This window comes from Oncorhynchus masou, unplaced genomic scaffold (assembly GCF_036934945.1).
Source record: "Oncorhynchus masou masou isolate Uvic2021 unplaced genomic scaffold, UVic_Omas_1.1 unplaced_scaffold_1852, whole genome shotgun sequence".
Taxonomy (NCBI): domain Eukaryota; kingdom Metazoa; phylum Chordata; class Actinopteri; order Salmoniformes; family Salmonidae; genus Oncorhynchus; species Oncorhynchus masou.
The window spans coordinates 564-14967 of record NW_027008361.1 but is presented as its reverse complement, the minus strand read 5'-3'; the positions used below and the strand labels follow the sequence as shown (position 1 = coordinate 14967).

Sequence of the window (14404 nt, the reverse complement as noted above, 5' to 3'; positions counted from 1 at the left end):
CTGGTCTAGGAACAGTGGGGTTAACTGGTCTAGGAACAGTGGGGTTAACTGGTCTAGGAACAGTGGGTTAACTGGTCTAGGAACAGTGGGGTTAACTGGTCTAGGAACAGTGGGGTTAACTGGTCTAGGAACAGTGGGTTAACTGGTCTCGGAACAGTGGGGTTAACTGGTCTAGGAACAGTGGGTTAACTGGTCTAGGAACAGTGGGTTAACTGGTCTAGGAACAGTGGGTTAACTGGTCTAGGAACAGTGGGTTAACTGGTCTAGGAACAGTGGGGTTAACTGGTCTAGGAACAGTGGGTTAACTGGTCTAGGAACAGTGGGTTAACTGGTCTAGGAACAGTGGGGTTAACTGGTCTAGGAACAGTGGGGTTAACTGGTCTGGGAACAGTGGGGTTAACTGGTCTGGGAACAGTGGGGTTAACTGGTCTAGGAACAGTGGGGTTAACTGGTCTAGGAACAGTGGGGTTGACTGGTCTAGGAACAGTGGGGTTAACTGGTCTAGGAACAGTGGGGTTGACTGGTCTAGGAACAGTGGGGTTGACTGGTCTAGGAACAGTGGGGTTAACTGGTCTAGGAACAGTGGGTTAACTGGTCTAGGAACAGTGGGGTTAACTGGTCGAGGAACAGTGGGGTTAACTGGTCTAGGAACAGTGGGGTTGACTGGTCTCGGAACAGTGGGGTTGACTGGTCGAGGAACAGTGGGGTTGACTGGTCGAGGAACAGTGGGGTTGACTGGTCGAGGAACAGTGGGGTTAACTGGTCTAGGAACAGTGGGGTTAACTGGTCTAGGAACAGTGGGGTTGACTGGTCGAGGAACAGTGGGGTTGACTGGTCGAGGAACAGTGGGGTTGACTGGTCGAGGAACAGTGGGGTTGACTGGTCGAGGAACAGTGGGGTTAAATGCCTTGTTCAGGGGCAGAACGATAGATTTGTACCTTGTCAGCTCGGGGGTTTGATCTAACAACCTTTCAGTTACTGGCCCAACGTTCTAACCACTAGGCTACCTGCCCCAGTATCCCCAGCATCATAATATTTAACTTACTGATAACACGCTTATATAAGGAGTTAATCCACATTTAGTTTAAAACATTCACCAACTATTTTACGGTACATTTCTTCCATACCTTCCTCTCTGCCATAACATGAAAATGTTAGTTGATTTTTTCTCGTAATATTTGATAATAAATCTAACTGCCCAAATAATAACACTTGAGTAAATGAGGGGATACAAAGTGTATTGAAGCAGGTGCTTCCACACAGGTGTGGTTTCCCGAGTTAATTAAACAATTAACATCCCATAATGCTTAGGGTCATGCATACAAATGCTGGGCAGGCCATTATTATGGTTACCATGGCTACGTCCCCATAAGATGACAATGCCCCCATCCACAGGGCACGAGTGGTTTGATGAGCATGAATACGATGTAAACCATGTGCCGTCTCAGTCACCAGATCTCAACCCAATTGAAGACTTACGGGAGATTCTGAAGCGGCGCCTGAGACAGCGTTTTACAGCGCCGCCGACAAAACACCAACTGGTGGAATTTCTCCTGGAAAAGTGGTGTCGGAACCCTCCCAACAGAGTTCCAGACACGTGTAGAATCTATGCCAAGGTGAAGCTGTTCTGGCTCGTGGCGGGCCAGCGTTCTATTGAGACGATGTTGGTGTTGTTTTGATTTTTGCCAGTTACCTCCATGTGCCCATAATGTGCCATTGGTTGGACATTGTCTAGTGCAGCCTTACCATAGAGACGTTATTAGCCGCTTGTAGCTGGATAATGCTGTTTAGCAAGCTACTTAGGTCATAAGATTGTACATGATTTTTAAAACGTTTTCAGACATTTAACAGACGGCTCTTATCCAGAGCAACTTACAGGAGCAATTAGAGTTAAGTGCCTTGCTCAAGGGCACATCGGCATATTTTTCCCACCTAGTCAGCTCTGGGATTTGAACCAGTGGCCTTTTGGTTACTGGGCCAACGCTTAAAAGTGTGGTCTTTGTCATAACCTAAACAACTGCCCTGATTTCCCTGACACTAGCTAAATAAAGTCAATTAGTTGTTACCTGAGACAGTCATAGCATGCAAAAGATAACATTGACACGGAAGCATTCTTGGTGATGTGTTTTTCTCAGTAAGGTAGTAACATGCAGTAGGCCCAGGCGTCATTTGGTCGATAGAAGATCTAGGGGCCTTTGGATGTTCTACAGAGGCTCAGATTGACTTAGGAGCTTGTTCAATAGGGGAGTTACTTTTCATTCAACTTGAAAGATTCTGTTTGTATGTTAACTTGACAAAATGTTCTGTATGCATTTATTGTGTGTTTTTTTGCCATTTGTGGTTTTCATTTACTGAAAGAAAATGGCATGAAAATGTATTGCTTTTAGTACTTTTTTCCTTTGGCAGTAGCACAGAACTTTAAAATTAGTTATTTGAGCACCTTTTTAAACAATTTTAAAGGTTCGAAAGCAGCTATTTTTATCGCAATATCTAGCATTTCTGGGTAACAATTAACTACCTTACTGTGATTGTTTCCAATTAAAATGGTCAAAAAGAAAAATAGCTTTGTAGCAAAGAGCAATTTCTCAAGCAAATGTTTAGCTTGAACTGTCTGGAAGTGGTTCTGAGTGGGGAGGGGGAAACTGAAAACCAGCTGTTATTGGCAGAGAGGTCTGGAACTCTCTTTCTTATTGGTCGATTAACTCATTTACCACATGGTGATGTCACCATGTGAGGCCAAAACTCCCTCTCACCAAAACAGGCTGATATTTCAGGCAGTCTTTTCAAACAGCTCTTACCACTAACATGATATATATATATATATATAACACAGGAAATGACATTGTTGACTGTACTTAAAAAAGACTGAGTCGAGATACTCTACTACAGCCCAATGCCTTATGATTACTTTAATCCATTCCTGATCCTTTCTGTGTTCACATCCCGTTTCGTTTGGTTAAAAACAGCCAAAGGCAGAAATGACAGTTACCACAATGCAGATCTAAGTGTTTTAGCTCCATCAGCGATGAATGAATCGGTGGTTTACTGTATTTAATGTACTTTAGTGGACAATGGCTGAGTCCGATAGACGTGCCGACCTGAAGGAGGTACAGAGACAGGACATGACATCTGCATGGACATAAAGGGGCTTTAATGTTAGCCTGGTCCCAGTTCCGGATCGGTTTGTGCTGTACATCCAAACAGCTGTAGGAGTTGGCTATACAGCACACGTTGATCTGGGAACAGGATACTTTAATGTGAAATGCTAGTGAGAACTAATCGTAGAGTTTTACTGAACTGCAAATTATTACAACAAGTCATTCAAATACTTCTCTTGCAGTATGAGTCAACAATCCCAAAATAAATATGGTTAATTCTGTCATGTTGAGGGAAGCTAAACTGTTACCATTCTTATGTTCTGGTATATGTAAAATGTGAAATATATTCTGAAGTAAAATTCAGAGATATTTTCAATAAATGTATAATTAAATGAATTGTTGTTGCTTTACTGTTTTGCTGTGCAGTTATTTTTCCAGTGTTCTTGAAATGCCTTAGCAACAGTCTTGACACATTTTGCAAGGAATGTTGTAATGCACCGTAAATAGAAGATTTTCTACAGGTGGGAAATATACTGTGTTGAAAATACTGTGTGTTCCTGTATTTAAATGCCACATTGATATGAATTAATATATTGTTCAAATGCCCAGTCAAATAAAAAATACATTGTACCTTTTGCCTAATCTGTAAGTAAAGTTGTAAATATTATATAATAATCTCAATAATAACAGACCTGATAAAAAGCCAAAGCACAATCAACACAATCAGCACAATCAACACAATCAACACAATCAACACAATCAGCACAATCAACCCAATCAACACAATCAGCACAATCAAACACAATCAACACAATCAGCACAATCAACACAATCAACACAATCAGCACAATCAACACAATCAACACAATCAGCACAATCAGCACAATCAACACAATCAACACTCCAAAGATGAGGGGAAATTAACTGAGTCGTGTATTCACCAGTGCACACTGTTTCAAAACTTTTTGCAACAGAAAAGGAAAACCAATGTTTCTTATTGGACAAGTTACGGTAGATCAGTGGTCCCTAAACTTTTTATAGTCCCGTACCCCTTCACATATTCAACCTCCAGCTGTGTACCCCCTCTAGCACCAAGGTCAGCCCACTCTCAAATGTTTTTTTTTCTTCCCATTGTAAGCCTGCCGCACACACACACACTATACGATACATTTATTTAACATAAGAATGAGTGAGTTTTTGTCACAACCCGGCTCGTGGGAAGTGACACAGAGCTCTGATAGGACCAGGGCACAAATAATATAATAATAATCAATAATTTTGCTCTTTATTTTACCATCTTACATATAAAACCGTATTTGTTCATCAAAAATGGTGAATAACTCAGCTTGAAAGGATGCACATAACTCTGCAATGTTGGGTTGTATTGGAGAGAGTCTCCGTCTTAAATCTTTTCCACACAGTCTGGGCCTGTATTTAGTTTTCATGCTCGTGAGGGCAGAGAATCCTCTCTCACATAGGTACATGGTTGCAAAGGGCATCAGTGTCTTAACAGCACAATTTACCAAGGCAGGATACTCTTGAGCACAGCCCAATCCAGAAATCTGGCAGTGGCTTCTGATTAAATTCAATTTTCACCGAACTGATTGTTGCAATTTCAATGAGGCTCTCTTGTTCAGATATCGACAACTGGACTGGAGGCAGGACATAAAATTATATAATGAATCCAGTTGTTTGTGTCATCCATTTTGGGAAAGTACCTGCGTATTTGCGCACCCAACTCACTCAGGTGCTTTGCTATATATCACATTTGACATTGTCCATTTGCTTTGTATCCCATTTGACATTGTCCATAAGCTTGAGTTCATTTGCACACAAAAAATCATACAATGATGGAAAGACCTGTGTGTTGTCCTTGTTAATGCAGACAGAGAAGAACTCCAACTTCTTAAAACTTCTTTGGGATCGGTGTCCCTTCCATGGGACGGTTGAGCTAATGTAGGCTAATGCGATTAGCATGAGGTTGTTGATATTGGCAGAAAGCTTAAATTCTTGTTAATCTAACTGCACTGTCCAATTTACAGTAGCTATTACAGTGAAAGAATAGCATTCTATTGTTTGAGGAGAGTGCACATTTGGGCAGATTTGAACATGAAAAGTTATTAATAAACAAATTAGGCACATTTGGGCAGTCTTCATAAAACATTTTGAACAGAAATGAAATGGTTCATTGGATCAGTCTAAAACGTTGCACATGCAGTGCTGCCATCTCATGGAGAACATCTAAATTGCACCTGGGCTGGAATAATACATTATAGCCTTTATCTTGCATTTCAAAGATGATGGTACAAAAAAAGAACAGTTTTTTTACCAGATATATTGTGTTATATTCTACTACATTCCTTTTACATTTACATAAACTTCAAAGTGTTTCCTTTCAAATGGTACCAGGAATATTCATATCCTTGCTTCAGGTTCTGAGCTACAGGCAGTTAGATTTCGGGTATGTCATTTCAGACTAAAATGTTTTAAAAAAAAGTGCGGATCTCAATTCATCATAGCCTCAATTTTGTCCTGCACATTGAATATAGTTGCTGAGAGTCCCTGTAATAATAGATTCACATCATTCAGGCGAGAAAAAAATATCACACAGATCGGCCAGTCGTGTGAGAAACTCGTCATCATGCAACTGGTCAGACAAGTGAACATTATGGTCAGTAAAGAAAACTTCTCTCAATTAAAAAAAAATGAGAAAAACCTGTCAATAATTTGTCCCTTGATAACCAGCCCACTTCTGTCTGTTGTAAAAGCGTTACATGGTTGCTGCCTACATCATGCAGAAAATACACAAGAGTTCAGGGGCCTTGCTTTAGCAAAGTTATCCATTTTCACTGTAGTGTCCAAAACGTCTTTCAAGCTGTCAAGCATTCCCTTGGCAGCAAGAACCTCTCAGTGGATGCTGCAGTGGACCCAAGTGGCGTCGGGGGCAACTGCTGGCACGCGCGTTACGACTCCACTATGTCTGCCTGTCATTGCTTTCGCTCCACCATCATCGAGGGGGTGTGACGGATGTGAAACGCTATTTAGCGCGCACCAACTAGCGGTGGTGCGCGCTAAATAACGTTTCAATCATTGACGCCACTTGCTCTGAGACCTTGAAGTAGTGGTTCCCCTCTGTTACAGGGGCAGTGAAACGAGGCTACTCAGGGGAGAAAAAAATGCACCCAAATGTATAGCCCCGTTGGAAAATATTACAATTATTGTTTTAAATGTGAATCACATTTTTATTTTGCGTACCCCCGACGGCATTGCGCGTGTACCCCAGTTTGGGAATACCCGCCTGTTTCAGCCCAACATCAAGCCATGGTATCTCGGATTTCATAACACGCCTCTGTTAGCTATCCCACCAGACTTTTCTCATCGGACCCGGGATTCAAACCTGCAACACGTATGATTTTATTAGGGTAATAATAAGGGATTCCGGTTGAAATCCATAGACAAATATACAGGTCAGTTTGCTTATCTCTCCCTCAACGTCAACAAAAGGAAGGAGATGATCGTGGACTACAGGAGACAGCAGAGAGACCAAGTCATGAGATCAGGAAAAACTCCAGGCCAGAGAAAAGACACTTACTAATTTTTCCACACCACTTTTGAACACGTGGTGCCAACTCTTGCTCATTCTGACGTCTTAATATCTTGTTCTTTATTATTATTATTATTTTAACCTTTGGAATATGTGCGTAATTGTTATTTTTCTTTCCACTGCGAATCTACCATTCCAGTGTTTTACTTGCTATATTGTATTTACTTCGCCACCATGGCCTTTTTTTGCCTTTACCTCCCTTATCTCACCTCATTTGCTCACATCGTATATAGACTTGTTTATACTGTATTATTGACTGTATGTTTGTTTTACTCCATGTGTAACTCTGTGTCGTTGTATGTGTCGAACTGCTTTGCTTTATCTTGGCCAGGTCGCAAATGTAAATGAGAACTTGTTCTCAACTTGCCTACCTGGTTAAATAAAGGTGGAAAAAAATGTATTGCTAGATATTACTGCACTGTTTGAACTAGATACATAAGCATTTTGCTGGAACTGCGATAAAACGGTACGTAGCCGTACTTCAATGAGATTTGATTCCACTTAAAACACCATCTGGCTCAATCATGGGGCCCCATAAGGGCAATTCAATTCAAAGGGCTTTATTGTCAAAGCAAGTGAAATAGATCATAAACAAAAGTGAAATAAATAATATAAAATGAACAGTAAACATTACATTCGCAAAAGTTCCAAAGGAAATAGAGACATTTCAAATGTCATATTATGTCTATATACAGTGTTGCAACGAATACAAAAGGGAAAATGAATAAAAAATAAATATGGGTTGTATTTACAATGGTGTTTGTTCTTCACTGGTTGCCCTTTTCTTGCTGCTGTGATGGCACACTGGTATTTCACCCAATAGATATGGGAGTTTTCAAATTCTTTGTGGGTCTGTGTAATCTGAGGGAAATATATGACTGACTTGCCTAGTTAAATAAAGGTAAAGAAAAAAAAAATATGGTCATACATTTGGCAGTTGGTTTGGAAGTGCAGCTCAGTTTCCAACTCATTTTGTGGGCAGTGAGCACATAGCCTGTCTTATCATGTCTGCCCACGGTGGCCTTTCTCAATAGCAAGGCCATGCTCACTGAGTCTGTACATAGTCAAAGCTTTCCTTAAGTTTGGGTCAGTCACAGTGGACAGGTATTCAGCCACTGTGTACTCTCTGTTTAGGGCCAAATAGCATTCTAGTTTGCTCTGTTTTTATGTTAATTCTTTCCAATGTGTCAACTAATTATATTTTGTTATTTTATGATTTGGTTGGGTCTAATTGTGTTGCTGTCCTGGGGCTCTGTTTGTGTTTGTCAACAGAGCCCCAGGATAGCCTGCTTCTCCAGGTTCATCTCTCTGTAGGTGATGGCTCTGTTATGGAAAGTTTGGCTCCATCTAGTAGGCAATACCAGCGTGACCCCACCACCTCGTCCCTACTTACTGCGTGGCGTCATTAGAAAGCGCCCTACAACAGCTATTATAGCGTTCTTTTTTTATTTACCTCAAGCTGCGTCCCGCAATGGAAGTAAACAGGGACGAAGCAGAGCGTTGCATTGACATTGCAACTGCTGCATTAACAAATAATCAAGCAGAGAAGGCTGTTAGATTTCTAGAAAAGGCACAGAAACTTTTCCGACGGATAAGGCGAGAGGTAAGAGACGGCCGCTTGAGAAGCGACATGAATGCCAGCTAGCATCCAGGCTATATTTTTTCTGGGGAAATTGAGGGCCCTCTATAGTTACGAAAATACGTTACCCATCTCGCTGCTATAGCTAGCTAATTATCGCCGAGTTTTCATATAAAACATCTAATCTGTCTGGATTTTGCATTGTCACTGTTGTAGTATACACAGTCCGTTTAATTCTGCTGGTTATATTAGCGAGCTATCTAACGTAAGTTATGTAGTCAGTACATTCAGTTGCACCCAATCTCATGTTGCTGGTTAAATACAAACTGTGTAGCTGCATAGCTAGCGGTCTTTGACGCTGTTACTTCGAAGCACTCACTCCGTGTGCTTTTGACTGTACAAGAGGAGATGTCATCTGAGATTTGCCCCAATGGGCCTGCTCAGTGGAGACGTTTCTGGGGGAAACTACGATACTCGAATGTTCCTCTAAATGTTACTCTCTATCTGTATTTCCAGCACTGCTGGACTTGATTACAAAAAATGGTTTCACCCCTGGACATGACAACCAGTCAGGAACCAGTGATGGCACTGGGCCAAGGCAGCGAAGACCTGGGGAGGAAGACCAAGGAGAGAAGGCCTCACAGACAGCCAAATCCTACACCTCAGATCAACTGGATGCTGTCAAGAAGTAGGATGCATGGAATTTAGTATCATTGCAATTATTATCATATAAAATGTAATTACAAGGAAAGTGAAGGAAAAGGAGACTTAGTCAGTTGCACAACTGAATACATTCAACCAAAATGTGTCTCCCTCATTTAACCCAATCCCTCTGAATCAGAGAGGTGCGAGGGGTTGCCTTAATCGAAATCCATGTCATCCCTGCCCGGAGAACAGTTGTTGGGGGTTAAATGCAAAGGTCGCTGGCTTGGATTCAAACAGATTTTTCACCCAACGCTCTTACCCGTTAGGCTACCTACCGCCAACGTTCCTGCTGAGCTGGGACCATATACACTGCTCAAAAAAATAAAGGGAACACTAAAATAACACATCCTATATCTGAATGAATTAAATATTCTTATTAAATACTTTTTTCTTTACATAGTTGAATATGCTGACAACAAAATCACACACAAATTATCAATGGAAATCAAATTTATCAACCCATGGGGGTCTGGATTTGAGTCACACTCAAAATTAAAGTGGAAAACCACACTACAGGCTGATCCAACTTTGATGTAATGTCCTTAAAACAAGTCAAAATGAGGCTCAGTAGTGTGTGTGGCCTCCACGTGCCTGTATAAACTCCCTACAACGCCTGGGCATGCTCCTGATGAGGTGGCGGATGGTCTCCTGAGGGATCTCCTCCCAGACCTGGACTAAAGCATCCGCCAACTCCTGGACAGTCTGTGGTGGATGGAGCGAGACATGATGTCCCAGATGTGCTCAATTGGATTCAGGTCTGGGGAACGGGCGGGCCAGTCCCATAGCATCAATGCCTTCCTCTTGCAGGAACTGCTGACACACTCCAGCCACATGAGGTCTAGCATTGTCTTGCATTAGGAGGAACCCAGGGCCAACCACACCAGCATATGGTCTCACAAGGGATCTGAGGATCTCATCTCCGTACCTAATGGCAGTCAGGCTACCACTGGCGAGGACATGGAGGGCTGTGCGGCCCCCCAAAGAAATGCCACCCCACACCATGACTGACCCACCACCAAACTGGTCATGCTGGAGGATGTTGCAGGCAGCAGAACGTTCTCCACGGCGTCTCCAGACTCTGTCACGTCTTTCACATGTGCTCAGTGTGAACCTGCTTTCATCTGTGAAGAGCACAGGGCACCAGTGGCGAATTTGCCAATCTTGGTGTTCTCTGGCAAATGCCAAACGTCCTGCACGGTGTTGGGCTGTAAGCACAACCCCCACCTGTGGACGTCGGGCCCTCATACCACCCTCATGGAGTCTGTTTCTGACCGTTTGAGCAGACACATGCACATTTGTGGCCTGCTGGAAGTCATTTTGCAGGGCTCTGGCAATGCTCCTCCTGCTCCTCCTTACACAAAGGTGGAGGTAGCGGTCCTGCTGCTGGGTTGTTGCCCTCCTACGGCCTCCTCCCGTCTCATGATGTACTGGCCTGTCTCCTGGTAGCGCCTCCATGCTCTGGACACTACACTGACAGACACAGCAAACCTTCTTGCCACAGCTCGCATTAATGTGCCATCCTGGATGAGCTGCACTACCTGAGCCACTTGTGTGGGTTGTAGACTCCGTCTCATGCTACCACTAGAATGAAAGCACCGCCAGCATTCAAAAGTGACCAAAACATTACATTACATTTAAGTCATTTAGCAGACGCTCCAAAACAAATTGGTGAATTCACCTTCTGACATCCAGTGGAACAGCCACTTTACAATAGTGCATCTAAATCATTTAAGTGGGGGGTGAGAAGTGGTATTCTGTGGGGTTTCAGGTGTCTCCGGAAGGTGGTGATTGACTCCGCTGTCCTGGCGTCGTGAGGGAGTTTGTTCCAAAACATCAGCCAGGAAGCATCTGAGAAGTGGTCTGTGGTCACCACCTGCAGAACCACTTGTGGGTGTCTTGCTAATTGCCTATAATTTCCACCTGTTGTCTATTCCATTTGCACAACAGCATGTGAAATCTATTGTCAATCAGTGTTGCTTCCTAAGTGGACAGTTTGATTTCACAGAAGTGTGATTGACTTGGAGTTACATGGTGTTGTTTAAGTGTTCCCTTTTATTTTTTTGAGCAGTGTGTATATATATATTTGTTGATAAAAGCATCTGCTAAATGGCATGTTATATTGAAACTGCGTCAAGGCTTCCAGAACATTATCATCAAACATCTGTTTAACATCCACTTTCCACAATGAATCTTCCTTATCGGAACATGAAAATGTCTTGAAACAATTGAGTGTTTTGTCTTTTATAGTGGTCTTCTTCTTTGTTTCCAGAATAAAACAGTGTAAAGACTTCTATGAGATTCTTGGAGTGAAGAAAGATGCATCTGAAGAAGATCTCAAGAAGTCGTATCGAAAATTAGCGTTGAAATTCCATCCCGACAAAAACCACGCACCGGGTGCCACTGAGGCGTTTAAAGGTGCGCCCCCAAACCATACTTATTCTCTTAATTGTTTGAATGTGATAACCAGTCAAAGGATCCGGGTTGACGGACACAGATTAAGCCTCGTCCTGGACTGAAACGTGTTAAACTGAGAATGTTTTCTAGTCTAATCTGTATCCAGGAAACCGGTCCAATGAATTGTATATCATTTAATGTAATTTGAAGGTACCTAACAAAGGTGTTTGTTTTCGCCCAGCTATTGGAAATGCCTATGCCTGCTTGAGTAATGCTGACAAGAGGAAACAGTATGACCAGTGTGGTGAGGAAAAGAGACATCCGTCAAGACAGGGCCAGACCAACGGCGACTTCCAGGCCGATATTTCACCTGAGGACCTCTTCAATATGTTCTTCGGAGGGGGTTTTCCAGCAAGTGAGTGACACGCACACACACACACACACACACACACACAGTCATTAGAAACCATTACATCTACAAATTTTACTGCCGCCTCCACTGCTAATGCTTCATCTATTGGTCGTCTGTTTTGCTTCTCAAGGCAACGTTCATGTATACAGAAATGGGCATCAGAGACCAGCGGGTCAACGGGGACAACAAAGAGAGGTATGCCAGTGTTTTTTTCGTGATTGCACATTTTCCAGTTCAGGTCATTAAGTAGATACATTTAGCCATTTTCTAATGGTTTTCTAATGTACTGCTGCTGTACAGTAGGGGAGTCCTTGTTGTTTTTGCACAGCAAACTGAGAATGATCTACTTGGGTAGAACTGTATTGTTACACTACGTGACCAAAAGTATGTGGACGCTTGCTTGTCCAACATCTCATTCCAAAATCATGGGCATTAATATGGAGTTGGTACCCCCCTTTGCTGCTATAACAGCCTCCACTCTTCTGGGAAGGCTTTCCACTAGATGTTGGAACATTGTTGTGGGGGCATGCTTCCATTCAGCCACGAGCATTAGTGAGGTCTGACACTGATGTTGGGTGATTAGGTCTGGCTCACAGTCGGCATTCCAATTCATCCCAATGGTTTTCGATGGAGTTGAGGTCAGGGCTCAGTGCAGGCCAGTCAAGTTCCACTTCCACACCAATCTCAACAAACAATTTCTGTATAGACCTCACTTTGTGCACAGGGGCATTGTCATGCTGAAACAGAAAAGGACCTTCCCCAAACTGCTGCCACAAAGTTGGAAGCACAGAATCGTATGGAATGTCATTGTATACTGTAGCATTAAGATTTCCCTTCACTTGAACTAAGGGGCCTGAACCATGAAAAACAGCCCCAGACCATTATTCCTCCTCCACCAAACTTTACAGTTGGCACTATGCATTGGGGCAGGTAGCGTTCTCCTGGCATCTGCCAACACCAGATTTGTCTGACGGACTGCCAGAAGGTGAAGTGTGAGAACGTGTTTCCACTGCTCCAGAGCCCAATGGCGGTGAGCTTTACACTATTCCAGCCGACACTTGGCATTGCGCGTGGTGATCTTAGGCTTGTGTGTGGCTGCTCGGCCATGGAAACCCATTTCATGTAATCTCCTGACAAACAGTTCTTGTGCTGACGTTGCTTCCAGAGGCAGTTTTGAACATGGTAGTGAGTGTTGCAACCAAGGACATACAATTTTTATGCTCTTATGGGCTACATCGCTCGGCGGTCCTGTTCTGTGAGCTTGTGTGGCCTACCGCTTCCCGGCTGAGCCGTTGTTGCTCCTAGACGTTTCCACTTCAATCTAACAACACTTAGTTGCCCGGGGCAACTCTAGCAGGGCAGACATTTGATGAACTGACTTGTTGGAGAGGTGGCATCTTATGACCGTGCCTTGTTGAAAGTCACTGAGCTCTTCAGTAAGGCCGTTCTACTACAAATGTTCTCCTATGGAGATTGCATGGCAGCGTGCTCAGTTTTGTATACCTGTCAGCAACGGGTGTGGCTGAAATAGCCGAATTCACTAATTTGAAAGTGTGTCCACATACTTTTGTACATATATTTGTGTGTGTGAAATCAGCCTGTGCAAAGTGGATTGCTAGGCTGAAGGTCAGTAGTTGGTTTTGCAGTGTTACCAGTTAACTCTAACTAACCTGTATAGTTTACCATGTCAGTTTGTTGTTGTTGTTGTCTAACTAACCTGTATAGTTTACCATGTCAGGTTGTTGTTGTCTAACTAACCTGTATAGTTTACCATGTCAGTTTGTTGTTGTCGTCTAACTAACCTGTGTAGTTCACCATGTCAGATTGTTGTTGTTGTCTAACCTGTGTAGTTTACCATGTCAGTTTGTTGTTGTCTAACTAACCTGTATAGTTTACCATGTCAGGTTGTTGTTGTTGTCTAACTAACCTGTGTAGTTTACCATGTCAGGTTGTTGTTGTTGTCTAACTAACCTGTGTAGTTTACCATGTCAGGTTGTTGTTGTTGTCTAACTAACCTGTGTAGTTTACCATGTCAGTTTGTTGTTGTTGTCTAACTAACCTGTGTAGTTTACCATGTCAGGTTGTTGTTGTTGTCTAACTAACCTGTGTAGTTTACCATGTCAGGTTGTTGTTGTTGTCTAACTAACCTGTGTAGTTTACCATGTCAGGTTGTTGTTGTTGTCTAACTAACCTGTATAGTTTACCATGTCAGGTTGTTGTTGTTGTCTAACTAACCTGTATAGTTTACCATGTCAGGTTGTTGTTGTTGTCTAACTAACCTGTATAGTTTACCATGTCAGGTTGTTGTTGTCTAACTAACCTGTGTAGTTTACCATGTCAGGTTGTTGTTGTTGTAACCTGTTAGTTTACCAAGGTTGTTGTTGTTGTCTAACCTGTGTAGTTCACCATGTCAGTTTGTTGTTGTTGTTGTCTAACTAACCTGTATAGTTTACCATGTCAGTTTGTTGTTGTTGTCTAACTAACCTGTGTAGTTCACCATGTCAGTTTGTTGTTGTTGTCGTCTAACTAACCTGTATAGTTTACCATGTCAGTTTGTTGTTGTTGTCGTCTAACTAACCTGTGAGTTTACCATGTCAGTTTGTTGTTGTTGT

The 14404-nt window shown here is 42.6% G+C and overlaps 1 protein-coding gene across 1 annotated transcript; it reads left to right on the top strand.

Moving 5' to 3' along the window:
* Window positions 1-3071: 3071 nt before the first annotated feature.
* On the top strand, window positions 3072-11995 carry LOC135532451 (dnaJ homolog subfamily B member 12-like; the record flags this gene model as incomplete). The annotated part of the gene is made up of 6 exons (XM_064959960.1): window positions 3072-3107; window positions 4188-4194; window positions 8798-8969; window positions 11256-11401; window positions 11622-11795; window positions 11923-11995. Coding segments are annotated over exons 1-6 (608 nt in total), but the record flags the coding sequence as incomplete, so codon positions are not given.
* Window positions 11996-14404: the final 2409 nt, after the last annotated feature.